Here is a 22812-nt window from a genome sequence, read left to right on the forward strand (position 1 = left end):
AAGGCTCGGCAGTCACTTGAGAAACGTCACAGCTTACCTACCTGTCTCTTCTCTCAATTTGTAATTTCTCTCACTTCAAGCATCCACTTGTAAATCTTACTCCATATTCTGTTCTTGCAGCATCTGTCTCACGCGATATATATTAATCTCTCCATCTCTCGGTCTCTCCTAGTACCATTATGAGTCTGAGCCGGTCCAAGCGGATCAGCACCACCGGCTCGATGCGCAGCGGCAGCGCCGTTCAACGGAGGCTCAGCGGCTACGGTGGCCAGGGAGCGGGCGGTTTCAGCGGCATGTCTCTGAGCAGCAGCTCGCTGTACGCGGGCACCAACGGGCACCACTCTTACCTGGCCTCCCCGCTAGCATCGCTGTCAATTAACAAGAGCCTCCTGGCACCGCTCAACCTGGAGATAGACCCCAACCTGTCCATGAGTCGAGCCCACGAGAAGGAGCAGATCAAGAGCCTCAACAACCGCTTCGCCAGCTTCATAGACAAGGTAGCCTATTATCAACCAACCAGCCTAGTTCCACGAAACATAACTTCCAAAGATAACTAGTTATACGAGAGATAATAGAGAAGGACTTAATCTAGCTTCACAAACATACTTAAATTATTGTTTTACAGTTGATAGCTTGTTATACTCGAGTAGATACCAGAGAAATAGTTTAGCTAGAGCATAGATAATTACCAGACAACTTACAACTCAGAGTCATTCAAGAGATAACTATTTATACAATGTATGAATGATCAATATCCTCAACACGCTTTATAGCCAACTAACTACTAGTAGGAGTAGTTCATAACTAGTTATACTGGAGATTACTTCCAGGGAGATGGATGACATGAAAATCGGACTTATAATGATTCTAACTTGATAAAGAGATCCAAACTGCTGCCTAGTATAACTCTTTTGTTTTAGAGTTTAGATTTGACTTTTTTTTTTACCAAAAATATAGTTATCATTCATTCTGTTTTTGTAATGTTGTGTTTATCAGTGAATATTAATAGTTTACTTGAGCCCATATAAACATTGGATCCGGGAGAGTATGATCTGTTTGGAGCCAACCTGGGCAGATCGCCCACTGATACGAGACACCGATACCCTATATTAGTGGTTCTCACAGAGTCTGCATCACTCCTACAATAGAGCTATTGTTGTTGGCTACATCCGCAGAGATACAGCCCCCTCCACACTATCCATACCTGAAAAAACCTCCTCAGGGTCTCCTCACCACCTTCCCAGTAAACAGCTTGCCTAAGGGGTCAAAATGGGACACACACGTGTCTCGCTTGATAGTCAGACATACCTTGAATTATTAAATAATCTTGAGATTTCACAGTTGTTTGCGAGACCCCAATGGTGATCAATAATAGCTGTTTTTACTGGATTTTAACAGTAAAAGGTTAAACGTGGGAGTGGGCGAAAGGACAGTGTAAGGTAAGGTAACTCCCAGCCAAAATGTGTGATCCACACAATCCCAGACAAGATGCCCCCTCACCCCTACCTGCTTCTTAATGACATGCTTCTGAATCACTGTAAGTTGCTTCCGACAAAAGAGTCTACAAGACCCAGTCCCAAAGAGAGTGCATTAACTTGGGAATGTTGACAAAAACTGGAAGTAGAAGAAGAAGAAGAAGAAGAAGAAGAAGAAGAAGAAGAAGAAGAAGAAGAAGAAGAAGAAGAAGAAGAAGAAGAAGAAAATCAAGAAGAAGAAGAAGAAAATCAAGAAGAAGCAGAAGCAGGAAAAAAATAAGCCTTATTTGTTCTTGTACTTCTCAAGTACAAGATCTTCAAAACAAAATTTGATCTCTGCATTTGACCCATCACTAGCAGCACTGGTATTAACCTAACACAGAAGCCATTGACATGGAGGGATAGTCTTGTCTAGTGTTAAGGGTGTTCAAGTCCCAGCTGAAAGGTTTTGCGTGCAAACCCCAGTGTCTGCAGTCTACCTGTTGTCATCCTTGAGCAAGATGGCCTCACCGTACCTACATGGTTTTTAAAACTTAGCCAGAACAAATAGTAGAGCTTTGTACAAAATAAAAAGAGATCATCTGAGTGTGGAATTTACAAGTTGAAAGCCCATTTGGAGGAGGTGGGGTATTGGATCTCTCTGCACTATCTGATGTCCTCCTGGGCTGTAATATAATCGGCCCGGAGACCTGAAAGAAAAGGTGGCTTTATCTCGGTGCCAGAGCTCACAATAGACAGGTGGGGTGACCTGTAGCCTAGCAACACTAGCCTTTTGAACGAACTCAGATAGCTTTACATTGGCCTACTGTCTTACAAACATACTGTTATTTTCACATACGCAGAGAGACTGTTTAGGGTATATCTGATATTTAAGTCCTATTTTGTTTATTATGATTATGAACATACTGTATATTCAATTTTTTGTTAATCAACAACTAGGGGAATCCTTCCCCCACCCTTCTCTCTGTCTCCTCTACACCCTCTCCAGGTGCGTTTCTTGGAGCAGCAGAACAAGATGCTGGAGACCAAGCTGGACCTGATGCAGGGCCAGGGGGTGGGCCGCTCTAACGTGGAGCCCCTGTTTGAGGTTTACATGGGGGGCCTGAGGCGCCAGATGGACCTGGTCAACAACGACAAGACCAAGCTGGACGGAGAGCTTAGAAACATGCAGATCCTTGTGGAGGACTTCAAGCACAAGTGAGTATTCTGTGTTTCACAGCTAGAAAGGCTCTCTAGGGTTGAATGGTTCACCATAGGTTTTAGATAATACTATTGACCAGAAGTCTTAAGGTTAAAAAGGGGTTCCCTTTTATTTCCACAGTATATTGGGGCAGGACCTAACATTTGAGGGTGTTGGATATATTTATCTCTCTTCCTGCATCTCTCTCTCTCTCTCTTTTGCACTCTCTTTGTCTCTCTTTCTCTGTCTCTCACTCTCTTTGCTCTCTCTCTGTCTCTCTGTCTCATTCTCTCAGATACGAGGATGAGATCAACAAGAGGAACAATCTGGAAAATGACTTTGTCATCCTCAAGAAGGTCAGATCAATGTGTATAATGTGTGTGCGCGTGTGTATAGTGCGTGTGCATGTATTTATATAATGTGTGTTTGTGTGAGCAGGACGTGGACTCAGCCTACCTGGTGAAGGCAGACCTGGAGGATAAGGTCGGTTCGCTGACCGACGAGATCAACTTCCTGAGGAACATCTACGACGAGGTCAGACCTGATTCCTCCAAGTTCTCCTTATTCACCCTCCACCTCCACCCCCACTGCTCTCATCCTCCTCCTCTTCTCTCCTCGACTCTCCTCCTCATCTCTTTCCATCTTCTCTGCTACACTTCTCTCCTCCTCTCTCATACTCATCCTTCCCTAGTCGAATGTTCTCCTCTCCAGAGTGTTATTCTGAATCTGGTTTGGCCTCCTCCCTCCTCTCCCAGGAGCTGCGGGAGCTGCAGGCCAGCATCAAGGACACGTCGGTGGTGGTTCAGATGGACAACAGCCGCAGTCTCAACATGGAGCAGATTGTGGCCGAGGTCAAGGCCCAGTATGAGGACATCGCCGCCCGCAGCCGCGAGGAGGCTGAGGACTGGTACAAGAGCAAGGTCTGAAGAAAGCAGTAGAGACCAGCACTAAACAAGTACATACCAGTAGATACTGGTACAAGAGCAAGTTCTGGAGAAAGCAGTAGAGACCAGTACTAAACCAGTATAGAACAGTACTGAATCCGTAAATACTAGTACAAGAACACAGTCTGGAAATCTCAGCAAAGATCAGTATGAGACCAGTAAATAAATACAAATACATACTGATTGAGGCGCAAGGTCTGGAGAAACCAGCAGACTGGTAGATAGGTACCAGTATAACCAAACCAGTTGAGACAAGTACATTACAGTTTTTCTCAGTCGCTTTGGTACATTTCTCAGATCAGAATTGAAATTCTCAAAACAACCTGTTCAATCTTCACATCATTGTGTCACTTGTGCACATCAAAAAAGCATTTTCTCATTTCTTTGAACTGGCAAGTATCGATATAGCTGGAGCACAACACAGTGTCACATTGTCTGACAATGGAAGGACAAGGAATTGGACAGGGTCAACAGCCAGAGAGAAGAAGAAGAGGAAGAGGAGTGAGGCTGCCTGAGAATTTGTGGCCCAACAGACAGGAACGTCAGGAGGTGTAGGAAGTCTGCACTGTAATTCCTACAGCAATGCATGCAGCACAGTTTACCTTAAGGAGATTTTCCTATGTTCACATTTCTTGCAATGACATGGTATGTCAACAAATTACAGTACAAACAGTCAAAGCGTAAATGTGAATCTTGTCCAGTCCCTTGCAATCAATCTCCCACATACACTAAGGTGTAACTTACAATTTACAATAATTGTCTTAAAAAATGTAGCCATAGTTTACATCAGAACATCCCTCCAGAGTACACTGTTATATTGACAACATGACTAAGCAATTTGACTGTTTTATCCATACACAATGACACAAAGACTTGTCATTGTGATGGCAAGGCATTGACAGATATTTACTTTTGAGAAACAAACTAAGGATTTTGAGCAAGAGAGTGGGTTTTGCATGAAATCCATGGTGTTTTGCTATTTGTACGAATTGTTTTGAGAAATGCACTTACTGTTTAGCAAATTTCAATTCTGATCTGAGAAATGTACCAAAGCGACTGAGAAAAACTGTAATTTGAAGTGGGGGGACTGGTTGAAAAATCCCGGAAACCCTATTGCAGATTTGAATCCTGAGTCGAAACTGTGTGCGTGTTTGTGTGTGTCTCTGTTTTTGTGTGTGTTTGTGTGTGTCTGTCTTTGTGTCTGTGTGTATGGGTGCGTAGTTTGACCAGATGGCGACGCAGGCCAGTCAGTTTGGGGACGAACTCCGCGTGGCGAAGGCAGAGCTGGCCGAGGTCAACCGACTGATCAGCCGCCTGCAGAGCGAGATAGAGGCTGTTAAGACCCAGGTACACACACACACACACACACACACACATACACACACAGACACACACACGCACACACACACACACACACACACACACACACACACACACACACACACACACACACACACACATAAGCACCTTTCACACATAGTTCCCAGTAGCTACCGTGTCTCCGCGGAGCCTTGTGATTGGTTCGCTCACTCTCCCTGAAAGCGTCTTACGTCAGACGGATGTAGCCCTTTATGTGCCTATATGCAGTCATCAAGTGCAGAGAACCCAGAATATCAATCCCTGTTCCCATTCACACATGGCCCCAGTACCTTTGTACCGGTGTTAAGACACAGGTACAAACACATACACACACACACACACACACACATATTACACATATAGAGATAGAGGCTGTTAAGACCCAGGTACACACATGCACATAAAATATTTGCTACTCCATAGACTGCTGGATCTCAGACGAGTATAGGAGGTACTATCAACCTATAATCAACCCCGTTCACAAGAACATCCAGAGAGGAGTGCAGACGTGTGTGTAGATTACATTGATGTTTAATCTGTTCCAGCGTATGAGCCTGGAGAATGACCTGACCGAGGCAGAGGAACGTGGGGAGCTGGTGGTGAAGGAGGCCAAGGCCCGGAGCCGAGACCTTGAGGATGCTCTGCAGAGAGCCAAGCAGGACATGGCCCGCCAGCTCAGAGAGTACCAGGTATATAGAGTACCCATGCTGTAGTATATATAATGCACACAATACATTTCGTAACCAGGTACACCCATTACCCACCACTGTGGTCACAAATAAACTTGAACTTCCTGTGGTTCTCCAGGACCTGATGAACCTGAAGCTGGCCTTGGACATCGAGATCGCCACCTACAGGAAACTACTGGAAGGAGAAGAGGACAGGTGAGGAGAGCATGAGGAGAGTGGAGGAGGGGAGGAGGAGAGGAAGAGGAGAGGATGAGAAGAGGGTGGGAGAGGATGAGGAAAATATGAGAGGATGAGGGGGCCAGAAGGGGAGGATTAGGAAAGGATACGGAGAGGATGATGACAGTATGAGGAGACAAATAGGGGCGGATGAGAAGAGGAGAGAGCAGAGGAAGGAGAAGTGAGAAAGGTGGAGAGGATAGAGTAGATGAGAAGAGTGAGGATGAGAGGAGGAGAGGATAGAGCAATGTAAGAGAGGTGAGGAGGAGGCATGAAAGAAAAGGGAAAAGGGTTGTTCATGTAAATCAATTTAACAAACATTTTCCCTCACAGAATTGGACAACAGTCTATTCTTAACATCCAGTCTGTCCCCAACTACAGTAAGTATTATACACTGACATACACCCCACTCTCACACTGACAGACAGACACACACAGGCCCGTATTAATACAATGTGGTGCCCCAGGCACTATACCTCAACTATACCCCCCCCCCCCCCCCCCCCCCCCGTTTCTCAAATGTAATTTAACAACTTTTCCGAATACATACATGTAGGCATATGATCAGTAAACAATATATTCAAATGTCTCATTTAAATTGTCTATCAATTCAAAAAGCGCAGCACTCAATTCAAAATGTCGAAATCCATTTTCGTTTTTTTACCCTTTTGGTCTCCTCCTCATTTGGCGAGTCACTACTTCAATATCTCAAACGGCATATTCGTACTTCTCACACTGATCCCTCTGCGATACCACATAAGAACGCCATGACTCCAAAACACATTCTGCATTGTCGAAAGTTATGTCATGCGTTTGTAAAGTCTCAGTAGTTGCCTTGAACCTGATCAGTATGCGTTATCCCAAACATTTTACATAATCGCGCTCTCCTATTTGTCAAGTTGAGCGTTTGAGCGTTTGATGATAGTGGTCATCTTAATTTATTTATTAATATTATTATCATTTTTATTTTTGTGAAATTAATATTCTTAAAAGCGTAATGTATGGTCTTTCAACAATTTCAAGTGAATAATATTAAAAGCTTACGTTTAAGCTTGTTTTATGTGGTGCCCCCCCACTGGTTCTCAATGGTTAGTGCCCCTGTGCACAGGCCCAAGTGCCCTTATGGATAATCCGGCCCTGCACACACACAGTCTGGTGTTTTTTGGTGGTTTAACTTCCCTCTCCCTTTTTTTTCCCCTCTTTCCCTCCTCCTCCAGGTTCTAAGAGTACTAATGGTTTCCAAAGTAACGGCGGTTCTCCTGGATCAAGAATCCTGATCAAAACCACTGAGACCAGAGACAGCTCAAGATACTCCTCCCACTGATACATACACATGCACACTCACTGATACACAGACACACACACACACACACACACACACACACACACACACACACACACACACACACACACACACACACACACACACACACACACACACACACACACACACCTCTCCCTGATACAAATACACCTCTGATTGATACACACACCATACAAAAACACCCACACTCCTCTCACAGACACACACACACAAATACACTTTCTCTCGCCATCTGTCACACACACACACACACACACACACACACACACACACACACACACACACACACACACACAACCACACCCTGGACGTGAGTTTAAGGAAGTTTAGAGAATGTATCGTTCGTAAAAACCATACTATAATAACTTGCCCTTCATGATTGAAAGTGTATTCAATAAAGTGTAATCAAGCTTTTAATCTGGGACATGGGAATATATTTTAGACACAATATATAAAAAATATTTTAATAGCGAAACTCAGATTCTATAAATAATACTTTATATTGTGCATGTGGGTCCTTTCACTCTTATACTGGGTTTTTCATGATTCAAAACATTTCAGTCTTGGCAAAAGATCCATCGGTAAGATATACTGTATAATTAATGCAGTGTTAATAATACTGTATTATTATTCTGCATTATAATGTGTGATTAATACTGTAGAATAGATCTGTAGCCAGGTGCTGTGAGGTGTTAGTGTGGATATGAATAAACGATTTCTTCATAGTGATTTCTGGATATATATATATATATAACTATGATATTATTCTACAATAATAATAAAACCTCTCTGTGACAAAAGGTTGGTTCTCCCTTTTCTGCATACATGATGGAGCACACACATTGTCATCATCTATCCTACGCTTAAAAAACAGCCGGCAGGTAGAAATACAGACAGACAGACAGACAGACAGACAGAGATGGACAGGTCGGCAGGAATACAGACAGTCTGAGAGAGCCAGGCAAGCAGGAATAAAGACAGACAAGAGAAAACGAGGGAGGTAGGCAATCAGACGGAGAGTTACTGAATCCAACGACTTAAAGTTTAACTTTCAAACCGAGGGGTCCCCCATTCTGTAACATTCCGGGAAAAATTTAAATTTTAAATGACTAAATACTATGACGAGAAAATGTCATGGAGCACATGCAGTGACGCGGAGAAGAGACGCACTTCCCCATTGTTTACTCGGCGCCCATTGGTCGCGGCCAAGCAGATTTTCGCGCCAACGTGATGCACCCTGGGAATCGCAGTCCCGGAAGTCGGTCAGAAGGTGGTTTTTGGACCAAAACACAAACTCGGGACTTCCTCTCTTGGACTTGGTCTGTATAAACACGAGTTATAATTTCGGTTCTGTAAATCGGATTCACGAATGGGGGGAGACGAATCGCCGGATTCGGATTCGGGGAGGATGGACGAAAGTTCGGTCCGAAGGAGCCTGGAGACTCTGTGCCAGGAGCTGAACATGGACGAGCAGACTGCTACTGAAGCCATGGAGAACTTCACTGCAATGTGGAACACATACACACTGGAGGTATATCTGCTAATATATATACATTTCATATATTTTTATATATAAAAATCTGAAAACATGTTCATATATCTGGAATACAAATGCACTGTCTGCAGCTACTGTTCATTTACTTTGCCTACTTGTCAGGGAGAGGCCCTGATTGACATGCATACACAATCAATCAAGGAACGTACGCAACGTTTAATGCGTGGAGGTTGCCATGGTTACGTGCCCTAACTTCTGTTGAATAACCGCTATACTCGTCACCAGGGGGAGGTGGTCCACTGGCTGGCGTGTTCACTGTACGCAGCGTGCAGGAAGAGCTCTGTCCCCACAGTGGGCCGGGGTCTGATGGAGGGGAACTGCGTCTCCCTCACCAGGATCCTGCGCACAGCCAAACTCAGGTAGACGATTCAACACACACCCACGCCAACTGCAAATACAGGCAGCGGGTAGCTGCAAAAAAAAGAGGATGGCAATAAAGAGCTTCCTACTACCGTTTACTCCTGGTGTGCATTGTGCAACACCCACCTTTGATGACGTATCCTTGATAACCCACATCCTTGATTCTGTTCCTCCTGACAGTCTGATCAAGTTCTCCTCTTCCTCCTCTGTCCGATCCAGTTCTCCTCTTCCTCCTCTGTCTGATCCAGTTCTCCTCTTCCTCCTGCCTGATCCAGTTCTCCTCTTCCTCCTCTGTCTGATCCAGTTCTCCTCGTCCGCCTCAGTCTGATCCAGTTCTCCTCTTCCTCCTCAGTTGGATCCAGTTCTCCTCTTCCTCAGTTGGATCCAGTTCTCCTCTTCCTCCTCAGTCTGATCCAGTTCTCCTCGTCCTCCTCTGTCTGATCCAGTTCTCCTCTTCCTCCTCTGTCTGATCCAGTTCTCCTCCTCCTCCTCAGTCTGATCCAGTTCTCCTCTTCCTCCTCAGTCTGATCCAGTTCTCCTCGTCCTCCTCTGTCTGATCCAGTTCTCCTCTTCCTCCTCTGTCTGATCCAGTTCTCCTCCTCCTCCTCAGTCTGATCCAGTTCTCCTCTTCCTCCTCAGTCTGATACAGTTATCGTCTTCCTCCTCAGTCTAATGTAGTTCTCCTCTTCCTCCTCAGTCTGATACAGTTCTTCTCAAAGATGAGGAAGTGGGCAGACATGTCCAACCTGCAGCAGGACTTCAGGTTGCGCATGGACAGCTTGGAGCGTAACTTTGAGGTTTCCACGGTGATATTCCGCAAGTTTGAACCGATCTTCATGGACGTGTTCCAGGACCCACAGGGAGCGGAGCCTCCCAGGCAGCCACGAAGCAGGAAACACAGGTACCACACACACACACACACACACACACACACACACACACACACACACACACACACACACACACACACACACACACACACACACACACACACACACAGAGTGTGTTGTGCTACACGTATGAACGGCCACACCTGTTGGATCTCCCCTCTTCTCTCTCCCAGACGGCGGCCGTGCCACATCACGGATGTGTTCAAGTTCTGCTGGACTCTGTTTGTCTGCACTAAAGGTACACAAGCACACACACACACAGATCACCAATGGTTAACATGTCAAGAGGTTACCATGGTAATGATAGGAGGGTACCATGGTGACGACAGGATGGTGGAGGAGGAACGCCGACCCATTTTGTGTGTGTGTGTGCGCTGCAGGGAACTTCCCTATGATCGCTGATGACCTGGTGAACTCCTACCACCTCCTGCTGTGTTGTCTGGACCTGGTGTTCTCCAACGCCAGTCTCTGCTCCCACCGGGCCAACCTCATCAACCCTGCATTCACCGGTAGGCGGGGGAATTCATGTTTTTCAAGTTTCAAGATGGTTTTATTGTCATATGCACAACAATTACAGAGCAGTCGCTGGCAATGAAATTCTTTAGTCTTGTGCTCCTCCAACAGTGCAAAATAACATAAAGTTATATGAGAAACACAAGTAGGAAAGCTGAAACTTAAATAATAAAAAATATATATAATAATACTAATAGTAATAATAATAAAAAGTAAGTGTATAAGAGGAACACAAGTAGGAGAGCAGGGACCTAAATGCAAAACTAAATAAATGTAAAATGTAGACAGACGTGTTTATCCAGATGTTGACTGGTATAAAGTGGCAAGTTCTAAAGTGTCATAGTGATGAGCTAGGTAGCTTAGGAGTTCAGTAGTCTTATGGCCCGTGGGATGAAACTGTCCCTGAGTCTGGTGGTGCGAGACCAGAAGCTGCGATAGCGTCTACTAGACGGGAGCAGCATTGTTTGTTACTGGGGTGATGAGGGTCTTTCATAATCCGGTTAGTCTTCTTCCTGCAGCGCTGAGTGTAGAGGTCCTCCATAGATGGCTGCTCCGTCCTGATAATGTGATGGGCAGCTTTCACCACCCTCTGTAATTTCTTATGGTTATGGGCGGAGCAACTGCCGTACCAGGCGGTGATGCAGCTGGTCAGGATACTCTCTATGGGGCACCTGAAAAAGTTGCAGAGTATCCTGGAGTCCATGTTGAACCTCCGCAGCCTGCGGAGGAAGAAGAGCCGCTGTCTTGCCGTCTTTGTGATGGCGTCGGTGTGGTGAGTCCAGGTCAGGTCCTCGCAGATGTGGACCCTGAGGAACTTGAGACTGCTGACTCTCTCTACTGTCGTCCCGTTGATGGTGATGGGGGCATGCTCGGCTCCCTGCCGCTTCCTGTAGTCCACAATCAGCTCCTTAGTTTTGCTGAGGTTGAGCTGGAGGTTGTTGTCCTGGCACCAAGATGTCAGGGCTCTCACCTCCTCTCTGTACGCCGTCTCGTCGGTGATCAGGCCGATGACGGTCGTGTCGTCAGCAAACTTCACGATGGTGTTGGAGCTGTGTGTGGCCACGCAGTCATGTGTGAACAAGGAGTAGAGGAGAGGGCTGAGCACGCAGCCCTGTGGTGCGCCGGTGTTGAGAGTCAGGGTGGATGATGTGGCGTTCCCTCTCCGCACTGCCTGGGGTCTGCCCGTCAGGAAGCTCAGGATCCAGTCACAAAGGGCGGTGTTGAGACCGAGGTCCCTGAGCTTCACAGCGAGCTTGGAGGGCACAATGGTGTTGAATGCTGAACTGTAGTCAATGAACAGCATTCTCACATATGTGTTCCTCTGTTCCAGGTGGGACAGGGCAGTGTGGAGGGTGAGGGCGATGGCGTCGTCTGTGGACCTATTTGCCCTGCATGCTAACTGCAGGGGGTCCAGTGAGTCAGGGAGGGAGGAGGTGATGAATGATTTGACTAACCGCTCGAAGCCCTTCATGACGATGGAGGTGAGTGCTACTGGGCGGTAGTCGTTGAGGCAGGACGCTTTTGACTTCTTGGGGATTGGAATGATGGTGGACTTTTTGAGACATGTGGGGACCACAGACTGGAGCAGTGACTTGTTGAAAATGTAAACACATCTGCCAGCTGATCTGCACACATCCTGAGAGCCCGGCCAGGGATGCCATCAGGACCAGGGGCCTTGCGTGGATTGATCCTTTTGAAGGATTTGCACACATCTGCTCCGGTTATTACTAGTGTGCAGGGGTCGTGACTCCTGGCCCACCTGTACTTCCTGAGCCGGAGAGTAGCTCTCAAAACGTGCAAAGTAGGTGTTAAGGTCATCTGGAAGAGATGGAGACACTTCCTCAGTCACACTCCTTGTCCCTTGACAGTCTGTTATTGTTCTGAGTCCGGTCCACATGTGTCTTGAGTTGGAGCCCTCAAAGTTGGACTCCATTCTGTCCTTGTATTGTCTCTTAGCACCGTTAATAGCTCTCCGGAGCTCATACCTGGACTTGCTGTACTTCTCCATTAACCCAGGGCTTCTGTTTGGGAGTCCGTGTGTGTGTTTAAATTATCGTCCTTAAACACATCCCACTCTAGTGCTAAAACAGCCCCGTAATGCAGAGTCTGATTGGTCGGACCAACGCTGAATGGTCCGCGTTACCGGCCGTCACGTTTGAGTCTCTGCCTAGAGGAAGGCAGAAGCAGTACTGAGCTGTGGTCTGATTTTCTGATTTGTTGCTGTGTGTCTTAGTGCTAATGTGTTAGGGCTGTCTACGACCTAGATCCGCATTAGTCTACTGAAAGCAATCAATCCTGGATTCCATATTCATCAACCAAAGACATACATCTTTCACTTTTGTTCAAGATTTACGTTAGTGGAAGATGTCACAAGTGGCGACTTTCAAACTACCACTACCGTAGTGCTAAGCAGCTATAGATTATACTTTCAGTTTCAGTTTCCGTGTGTTCCTGGCTGGCAGCATTATTATAAAACAGCGAGTAAACATTGGAGAGAAATACTATTTCGATTTCTACATCAATGGTCCTGGGGAGGCTAAAGGTGACCAAAGAATTGGACTACTGTGTATTTATCACCATGTGTGTGCATCTAGCTGGTCTTCCAGCCCAGCGTGGCGAGGGGCTGTCTTCCCCAGAGAAGGATACCACCCCGTGTGTCTTGGAGCGCCTCTGTGAGCAGCACGATGGCCTGGTGATGGAGGCCAAGAGCATCAAACAGCACTACTTCAGACCCTACATGCACCGGCTCTTCAGCAGACAGGTCCCCACAAAACCCCCACAGTCCTCACTACACACCTCACTACTTCAGACACTATATGTACCGGGTCTTCAGCAGACAGGTCCCCACAAAACCCCCACAGTCCTCACTACACACCTCACTACTTCAGACCCTATATGTACCGGGTCTTCAGCAGACAGGTCCCCACAGTCCTCACTACACACCTCACTACCTCAGACCCTATATGTACCGGCTCTTCAGCTGACAGGTCCCCACAAAACACACCTGCATGCACGCACACCCAAACACCCCACAGCACACCATTCAGTAGTAACCTTGCTCCACACTCAACTCCAGTGTTGCCATTCTCTCTCCGATGATGTGGTGTTACGACCGACCATCACTTAACCTGCGGTTCTTCTCCTGTGACAGATTCTGAAAGGAAACGACGACCTGCTTACGGAAGTGCTGGACCCCCAGAACTTTATTGACAACAAGTAAGTCACAGCTTTATTCACAACAAGTCACAGCTCTACTCACGTGGAAGTTGGATTTGAAAATATAAACTTTACCACCGCTTATAATTGAGTTCATACATGTTATGAAGTATCACCTTTATAACATGTTTATACATGTTATTATACATGGTATAAGTTTCAACTTTATAACATGTCAGATATTGGTAAATCTATAGAGATATCTGTATAAATGACTACAGTTGACTTTGAGTGTCTGTGTGTCTGTGTGTGTAGTAAGGCCATCAACAGGGAGTACGAGGAGTATGTGCTGACGGTGGGTGATTTTGACGAGCGTGTGTTCCTGGGGGCCGATGCCGACGAGGAGATAGGGACGCCCCGGAAGGCCCCGCTGGAACCCCCTACAAACCCCCTGCAGCAGCACGTACAGAAGGTACACACAGACAGACAGACGCTAGCACGTACACATTTTCTAAAATCTTTAATTAAACGTCTCCTACTTAATATCTCCCTCTCTCTCCCTCTCCCTCTCCCTCCCTGCCTCCCTCCCTCCCCCAGTCAGCGTCTCTTGCTCCCTCGACCCCGCTGACGGGGCGGGGCTACCTCAAGGAGAAGGAGCTGCTCGTCACGCCCGTTTCCTCGGCAACGCAGAGTGTAACCCGGTTACAGAGCATGGTGGCGGGACTGCGGACAACCCCCAGCGAACATCTCATCAGCATCTTCAAGTGAGTCTCTCGCTCTCTCAATGTCTATCTCTTTCCCCCTCGCTATCTCTCTCTCACACAATGCCTCTCCCTTCCACTATCTCTTACATTCAAGAGTGACTCCCTCTCACTCTTGCTGTGAGATTCATTTCCAGGTCACATAACCAGGCTTGACTGTTTAAATGCTTGAATTCATGAATGCGTGCCTACATGAATGCCCTGGTATGGGGGAACCAGGTTTCACTTTACTTTTCAGTATGCATGTAAATGCACTGACCGTCTGTCTTTTTCTCTTTCCCTCTTTCCTTGTCCCTCTCTTTGATTCTGTCTGCCAAACCTAGCTTGCCTTGTCCAATATGGTGTGTGCTGTAATCAAAGTTTCTTTGATTGATGATCGATTAACCGTTTTTTTTGTGATGACCCCAAAAGGTCGTGTTCCAGTGACCCCACCGAGACCATCCTGTGCAGGGTGAAGACACTGGGACAGACCTTCAAAGACCACTACACCAGAGACACGGACAACACGGCTGGATCACACATAGGTAACATTACACTTTACTCTGCTACACTACACCGCACAGTTTTCTCTACAATGCACAGACTTTGCTATACTACACTAGAGACACGGACAACACACCTGGATTACACATAGGCTACACTACACTAGAGGCCCGAAAAACACAGCCGGATCTCCCATAGATGACGCCACAACATACCACGCTAGACTACACTACACTAGAGACATGGAAAACACAGCGGGATCACACGTAAATAACACTACACCATACCACGCTAGACTACACTACACTAGAGACATGGAAAACACAGCGGGATCACACATAGATAACACTTCGCCATGTTATGTAAAACAGGGAGTTAGTATGACTCCTCATGTTGTGTTTCAGATTTTGCGGAGAAGCGCCTGAAGCTGGCTGAGATTCTGTACTTCAAGGTCCTGGAGAACGTCATGGTGCAGGAGACCAAACGTCTCCCAGGGAAGGACATGACCGTAGGTCTCCCTGTCTACCTACCGGTCTCTCTACCTACTGATCTCTCTGTCTATCTATCTGTCTCTAACGTGTGTGTGTGTGTGTGTGTGTGTGTCTGTGTCTGTCTAGGTTCTACTGGGTCAGGAGTTGTTCCACAGCTCCTTGCTGGCCTGCTGTCTGGAGGTGGTGCTGTTCTCCTACAGCTCCCAGAGAACCTTCCCCTGGATCACCTCCACTCTCAGCCTGCCCCCTTTCTACTTCTTTAAGGTGCCAAACCTACACAGTACTAACAGAGTACCAACACAGAACTAATACTTTACACAGTACTAACATCGTACCAACACAGTGCTAGTACTTTACACAGACCTAATAATGTGCCCAGTTCTAACCGAGCACCAACGCAGTACCGTTCCAGCTCTAATACAGTACACGGTACTTGCACTCGTCTCCAGGTGATCGAGGTGTTCATCCGGGCGGAGGAGGGTCTCTCCAGGGACATGGTGAAACACCTGAACTCCATTGAGGAGCAGGTCCTGGAGAAGGAGGCGTGGACCCGGGACTCTGCCCTGTGGACCGCCCTGGGGGCTTCTGGACACCAGGTCCCGACTGTAGAGGAGGTCTGGAAACATTAACGCTGTCATAGACACTGATGCTCTTAATACACACACACCCTGGAGACACACACACACACACACGTCAGTCCATCCATCCGTCTGTCTCACTATCTGGGGCTCTATCTACCTGAATGTTTATCTCGCTACCTTTCTGTCCCTCCAGGTGAACTTCTCAGATTGTCTGGACGGTGGACCAGGAGCGGCCGGAGGTTCTGGTCCGTCCTCCTCCCACCTCCCCCTTGTGGCGCAGTCCCCCCTCGCCCACCCCCGCATCCGCCAGGTCCGCACCGGCCTGGGCAGCGCCCGCAAAGGTAGCACACACACCTGGCTACAATACGCATTTATGTATAACATACCGCTCTCTCCCTGTCAGATGCACCTTTCTCTCTACAATAGGACATACCTCAATATCTACAGTGTAATCTCTTTCTTTCTTTCTTTCTTTCTTTCTTTCTTTCTTTCTTTCTTTCTTTCTTTATTTCTCTCTCTCTCTCTTCCTCTCTCTCTCTCTCTCTCTCTCTCTCTCTCTCTCTCTCTCTCTCTCTCTCTCTCTCTCTCTCTCTCTCTCTCTCTCTCTCTCTCTCTCTCTCTTTTCTCCCCCCCCCCCAGACATCCCTCCCTCGCCCCTCTCCGTCCACGACCGCTTCAGCTCGCCCGCCGCCGGCAGCGCTAAGCGCCGGCTCTTCGGGGACGACCCCCCAGCGACCCCGTCGTCCGGGGCGACGGCAGCCATGCCCTCTCCCGCCAAGCGGCTGGTGTTCGGCACGATGGGGACCCTGAAGATAGGCCCCCCCGGGGGCCAGACCACCCTGGTGACGGTCCACCCAGGTGGCCTACTGCAAGGTACACGCGATACCTCCTTCCCTTCACCTTTTTGATCGTTTTGTGGATTTCATTCAAATGGATTCAAAGATAATTACTGGCGAAATGGTCACACAAGAGCCCACAATGACGTGTCTCCTCCAGAGCCACTGCCCCCTCCCTGCGTGTTTGTTGGTTGTAAATGACTTCATGTATTCGTGTGTACACGATTGTTTCTACGTCTCCAGGTATGAACAGCAACGGCAACATCACGTTGCTCCAGCTCCAGCCCAGTCCGGGCCCCCAGAACGGACCAATCACAGCCCAGTTCCTTCTGACCACATCCCCGGGCCGTGTCAGTGCGGCCCCCGCAGCCTCGGAGCCCCCGCCAGGGAGCACCCGGCCCCGACGCACGGGCTCCCTGGCTCTGTTCTTCAGGAAGGTACGCACGCGTGGCGGTCGGGGCGGCCGAGGCTCAGGGGGGCCGGCGGGTTGATGGGCTACCTGAAGGTTGCTAAAATGATCCGCAGCTCCTTCCAGCTGTCGAGGTTTCTCTAAACCTAGCAAGATGCCCTAACCCTACACACACACACACACACACACACACACACACACACACACACACACACACACACACACACACACACACACACACACACACACACACACACACACACACACACACACACACACACACACACACACACACACACACACACAGACACACACACACACACACACACAGACAGACACACAGGTTCTCTAGCACGCATGGCGTGCTTCATCACAGAATTATGATTTGCCCTTTTAAATGGACCCCTTTTATCTCATTGTGTGTGTGTGCCAGGTGTACCACCTTGCCAGCGTGCGTCTGAGGGACCTGTGCGTGAAGCTGGACGTGTCCTCTGAGCTGCGTGGGAAGATATGGACGTGTTTTGAGCACGTGGTCGTCCACTGCTCTGAGATGATGAAGGACCGACACCTCGACCAACTGCTGCTGTGTAGCGTCTACATCGTCTCCAAGGTACACACACATGCATATACTCTCACACTCACAGACAAACGTGCACGAACACACACTGGTGTATTGCAAATGTATAAGCAGTCGAATAGCTCTCTTCCTTCTCCTCCTCCTGCAGATCACCAGGGAAGGTCAGTCCTTCCAGGACATCATGAAGTGTTACCGCAGCCAGCCACAAGCTAACAGCCACGTAAGATTGATAAGCTCTCACGTAATATACACACATGGTCGGATTTATATACCATACACTCATTCTACATGCATAAACATTATATATTGTAGTGGTTGGATTATGTGCTTGTTTTTAATGTGTGTGTGTGTGTGTGTGTGTGTGTGTGTGTGTGTGTGTGTGTGTGTGTGTGTGTGTGTGTGTGTGTGTGTGTGTGTGTGTGTGTGTGTGTGTGTGTGTGTGTGTGTGTGTGTGTGTGTGTGTATAGGTGTATCGTAGTGTACTGTTGAGTCACACCTCTAAAGACCAGGGAGCAGATGAGAACATGGAGATAGATCCTGCCTCTGGTGGAGAATGTAAGACACACAAACGCACTCACACACAAACATACCCCCACACTCGCACCACTGTACACATAAACACACACTCACTTACTCAATCACACGCACCACTGTGCAAACACACACACAACAAATCGGAATGTTTTATTCTTAGTTTTTCTAAAATGTTCCCCTTTCACATTCTTTAAACCTAGACGCTCACACTTCCAACGATAAACCCTCTCTCTTGTATGTTTTCCCCTAGCGGCAGAGAAGGCCAATCAGGGCTCAGGAGAGGTGGGCCCTGACCAACCAGTGGAGGAGCGGGGTGACCTCATCCAGTTCTACAACACTGTGTTCATACTGAAGATGAAGAGCTTCGCTTTGAGATACGCAACACATGACAACAGGGTACACACAAACACACGCATGGACACGCACACGGGCGACATCAGGGTAGACACACACATGTACACGGAAACACGACAAAAGGGCAAACGCACACACGCGCCCTCCCAGGGGCCCAATTCATACTATTATTGTACATAATCTGAGTCAGAATTCTTCATATAATAGTTTGAGGGATGCTGCATTAAATGAAAAAAAATTGCGTCATATATTATTCGTGTGTGTTATATATAATATGTGTGTAATATATAATGTGTGTGGAGTATATAATGGGTTTGAAATTTATAATATGTGTGTTTTATATAATATGTGTGTAGTTTATAATGCGTGTGTGTATCCTGCAGGCGGACGCGCCCCCTCTTTCGCCCTTCCCCTCGGTGAGAGCCCAGCCCCTCTCTCCTCGCCGCGTCTCCCAGAGACACTCCCTCTACGTCTCCCCCCACAAGAGCGCTTCCCCCTCCTGCTCCTCCCCCAACCCCTACACCTACCGCTTCAACCGCAGCCCCTCCAAGGTACACACACACACACACACACACACACACACACACACACACACACACACACACACACACACACACACACACACACACACACACACACACACACACACACACACACACACACACAGCTGCCTAAAACCAATACTGGCTGAAGTTTCCTGAAACGCTGTATCCATTCTCTTGTCTTAAGGTACGGCCGCACTGAACGCGTTACGCGCGTAAGATTACGTGCATAACGCGCCTAACCTGACGCTTGGTCATTGTGTGTCACAAAGATGGTTCAATGTGCCTAAGCAGCTAAATGAGCCCGCCCAACGGAGGTGTCTTGCATCACCCTGAAGGAGCTTATTTTCGATATGACCGGCGACGTTCTACACATTATCCCGCTTAATGCACAGCTCCTTGCCAAAATGAAAAAAAACTTCACATGGTGTGTCTTTTTACAATTTATTCGTTACCAGCATTCGTAGTGTTGATCAGCAGTGAAATAGTCCGCCAAAGACATTGACGTCGCTTAGCAACCGAAGACGCTTGGGTTGACAAGTTACCGGACTACTACCCAAGCAAGTGAACGGAGCGTTCCACGGCATTTAGAAGACCCTTGTAATAAAGGCCTATAATATTTCTGTTTATGGCATAGATTTCTCCTCAGACTAGGACAATAAAGCAATGATTTAAAAAAAAAAACACAAACGCTCGATCAAAGGCCCGGCCCGAGGATAGTGGTGGGAAATATCGGCCCGACCCGGCCCGCTGGTCGGCTCGGGCTCGGGCAGAGAATCTAAACTCTAGTGCATGACATCCACGATAGGCGCTCACAGCTGGGTGAGTTTCACCACCTCCTCATCGTTTCAGCACACACTGAAACGATGACTTGGTCGTCCATGTTCTTTCTGCTTCTGTGCGTCCTCCGTCTCTCTCCCAGTGACATCGGGTCAAGCTCCACGGTGATTGGCTATCGCGGCTAAGCGTCACGCGTCAAAAGTAAAATTTTGCATTGGCCGCGTTATTTAGGTGCGTAAAACGCGTCTAACACGCGTAACGTGCTGCTTTAGCGCGTGTAACACATCTACACGCCTAAACCAATGCTTCCCTATGCAAAAATGCAGATTTTCAACGCCTCTAACGCGAGTAACGCGTTCAGTGTGGCCGTACCTTTAGTCTTTCATTTTCGAACCTGTCCTTCCTCACTCCCCACCACCACCAGGAGCTGTCAGACATCAACAAGATGTTGCGTCAGGGCTGCGTGAGCCGGAAGAGGGCGTTCACCATGGAGGGGGAGGTGATGATGTCATCGGCGTGCGACTCCCCCACAAAGAGGGCGTGTCCCGAGGGAGGCGGTGGCAGCCCGGACGTCCTGTTGAAGAGACTACAGGATGTAGTGTCAGAGAGACAGAGTCTGTAGACAGACAGGCAGACGACTGGAGGGAAGGACAGCTGGGGAGACGGGTGTAGAGACAGACAAACATGGAGACACAGACTGACACACAGGCGGAGAGACTTGACAAGAAGACACAGGTTGACATGAAGACAGACAGGTAGACAGACAAGTGTAGAGACAGACGGAAAATATGTTGTGTCAGGGAGATAGTCTGTAGACATACAGGCCGACAGGTAGGGAACTGACCGACACAGAAACAGGCGTACGGATTAACGGATGGACAGACAGATTGTCAGTCCTTCTATGTCTGATTATGTCTACACCTTTGTAATGCCGAGACCTTACAGTCTCTGCCATGTGTGCCCCTAAAATTTCTGGTTGCGTCCCTAAGATTTTCAGTTAGGGGCCACAGTGCTCCTAGTGAAAAAGTTAGTCTGGAGCCCTGACAGAGTGTCATGTACATTAACAGACAGACTGCTGTAGAGTGTCATACAGTAACAGGCCGACTGCTGTAGTGTCATGTACAGTAACAAACTGTTGTGGAGTCATGTACAGTAACAGACAGGCTGCTGCAGAGAGTCATGTACAGTAACAGACCGACTGCTGTAGAGGGTCATGTACAGTAACAGACCGACTGATGTAGAGGGTCATGTACAGTAACAGGCCGAATGCTGTGTAATGTACACTTACTGGAGTGTTGAGGACTGGAGCATCTCCATCCATTTTACCTGTATCATAGCCCTGCCTGTATTTTACCTGTATTATACCTGTATTTTTACGATTTGTAATTTTCTAGTGAGTAAGGGAAGCTGAATGGTCCTTGTTTTGTCCTGTGAAGAGAGATGTATTGTAAAGCTTGTTTTAGCTCTAAGAGATAATCCAACCAACCATTTATTAAGCATTTTAGTGATGTTTATAAAGATGGGTGCTATTTTACATATTTCTACTTCTGGGTGTTCGTTTTTGTAGATAAAAGGTACATTTGGTTTTAAATGTAATATTTTCAAGGGTTGGATTTTTGTTTTTAATTATATTGCCACAAAGCAATATAAATATTGTCCCTTGTGTGTTTTATGTTCCAGAACACATCTTATTTTCTTTCAATGAACACACCATTATGTTTTAAAATAAATTGTTTTGTATAGAGACTAACTCATATCACTGGGTTGTTAATTAAAAATGTTAATGAATCTAATACTGGGCATTGATATTTAATCCAAGGGATGACATGCAAAAGTAACTTTTTATTAACTTTTTGGTCCAGCATGGTCTTTGGGACCAAAGACCATATGGCTAGAGGCTAGCTGCTTGCAAGATATGCGGTTTACTCCTGGTAGAAGATAAATGCTAACAATGCCTAAAGGATATTTTTCACGTCATGCTATCTACACAGCTGATGTACCATATGAAAGCTAAGACTTTCATATGGTAACAAGTAACAATAAAAGCCATACCGTAGCGTAAATTCACATCGGTGTGCCTTCTATACCGTTTGTACCATACACCCCTAAGTCCCACCCACTGGCACTGATTTGTAATAGGTCTGTAGCGTCGGTGAGTCCCACCCCCTAGGCGGGTTTGAATGACGCAAAAATCATCATTTTGCGTCATTTAAAGCAGGAAGGGTTAGAGGTAGATACAGATCTCTCCCGTCTCAGGGGAAAATGATGGAATGATGCAAGACCATTCAGAAATATGACTGGGTTTCTAACGATACAAAGCTTAATGCAAATGGGTGAAGTGTCCCTTTAAATATGAGCCTGTCAGAGGATGAATCATCACTCCTTCCCCCTGGGGCCGCTGCCCCCGAAATTGCCCTCACCCCCGTCAACACTGCACCTCCTCATACCCCCACCCAGTGAAACCCCCCCCCCACACCACGCCCAGACGCTTCAGTTTGGCTCAATCAAGGGGTCTGACTTTCCGGTGAGTCGGGCCAGCCTTCAGTCAGTTTGGGTTTCCCTCCCAAGACCTTTAGCTAGAATGGGGCACATGGAACAAGATGATTTAACATTTAATCTTATGCCATCAGTCATCTTACAACCAAACATGTCCCTTAACAATTGCGAATAGATCAGCATTCAAAGTCGAATTGCATGTGCCTGGAGACCCCGTGATATCGACTTCTACACCTGACTACGGCTACGACTTAAAGTGAAACCAGACTATATTAAGTCACAAATCTGCTTTCCCTTTTTTAAGTTA

General features: G+C 47.3%; 2 protein-coding genes across 2 annotated transcripts; both read left to right on the forward strand.

Annotated features, from left to right (window-relative positions):
- On the forward strand, positions 1 to 7987 carry si:dkey-222f2.1 (intermediate filament protein ON3). The gene is made up of 10 exons (XM_060068904.1): positions 1 to 497; positions 2464 to 2672; positions 2951 to 3011; positions 3094 to 3189; positions 3411 to 3575; positions 4821 to 4946; positions 5504 to 5647; positions 5766 to 5842; positions 6197 to 6243; positions 7081 to 7987. Exons 1-10 carry the CDS (start codon positions 180 to 182, stop codon positions 7185 to 7187), a joined length of 1350 nt encoding a protein of 449 aa, XP_059924887.1. The 5' UTR covers positions 1 to 179; the 3' UTR covers positions 7188 to 7987.
- A 421-nt stretch (positions 7988 to 8408) lies between these two features.
- rbl1 (retinoblastoma-like 1 (p107)) lies at positions 8409 to 21755 on the forward strand. Its single transcript, XM_060068896.1, has 22 exons — positions 8409 to 8718; positions 8968 to 9101; positions 9800 to 10003; positions 10166 to 10230; positions 10373 to 10501; positions 13100 to 13266; positions 13657 to 13721; positions 13977 to 14133; positions 14259 to 14425; positions 14834 to 14946; positions 15310 to 15413; positions 15523 to 15660; positions 15846 to 16010; positions 16171 to 16318; positions 16617 to 16850; positions 17057 to 17250; positions 17656 to 17832; positions 17948 to 18019; positions 18267 to 18354; positions 18584 to 18729; positions 19071 to 19238; positions 20434 to 21755. The coding sequence occupies exons 1-22, from the start codon at positions 8557 to 8559 to the stop codon at positions 20629 to 20631; spliced, it is 3195 nt and encodes a 1064-aa protein (XP_059924879.1). The 5' UTR covers positions 8409 to 8556; the 3' UTR covers positions 20632 to 21755.
- Positions 21756 to 22812: the final 1057 nt, after the last annotated feature.

The sequence above is a fragment of the Gadus macrocephalus genome, chromosome 13 (genome assembly GCF_031168955.1).
Source record: "Gadus macrocephalus chromosome 13, ASM3116895v1".
NCBI lineage: Eukaryota > Metazoa > Chordata > Actinopteri > Gadiformes > Gadidae > Gadus > Gadus macrocephalus.

Coding starts and splice junctions, on each gene's coding strand:
- si:dkey-222f2.1 (XM_060068904.1), top strand. CDS start 180: ATGAGTCTGAGCCGGTCCAAGCGGATCAGCACCACCGGCTCGATGCGC. Junction 3,190..3,410: donor TGAGGAACATCTACGACGAG/GTCAGACCTGAT, acceptor CTCCTCTCCCAG/GAGCTGCGGGAGCTGCAGGC. Junction 4,947..5,503: donor TAGAGGCTGTTAAGACCCAG/GTACACACACAC, acceptor AATCTGTTCCAG/CGTATGAGCCTGGAGAATGA.
- rbl1 (XM_060068896.1), top strand. CDS start 8,557: ATGGGGGGAGACGAATCGCCGGATTCGGATTCGGGGAGGATGGACGAA. Junction 15,414..15,522: donor TCCCAGGGAAGGACATGACC/GTAGGTCTCCCT, acceptor GTGTCTGTCTAG/GTTCTACTGGGTCAGGAGTT. Junction 17,251..17,655: donor TGGCTCTGTTCTTCAGGAAG/GTACGCACGCGT, acceptor TGTGTGTGCCAG/GTGTACCACCTTGCCAGCGT.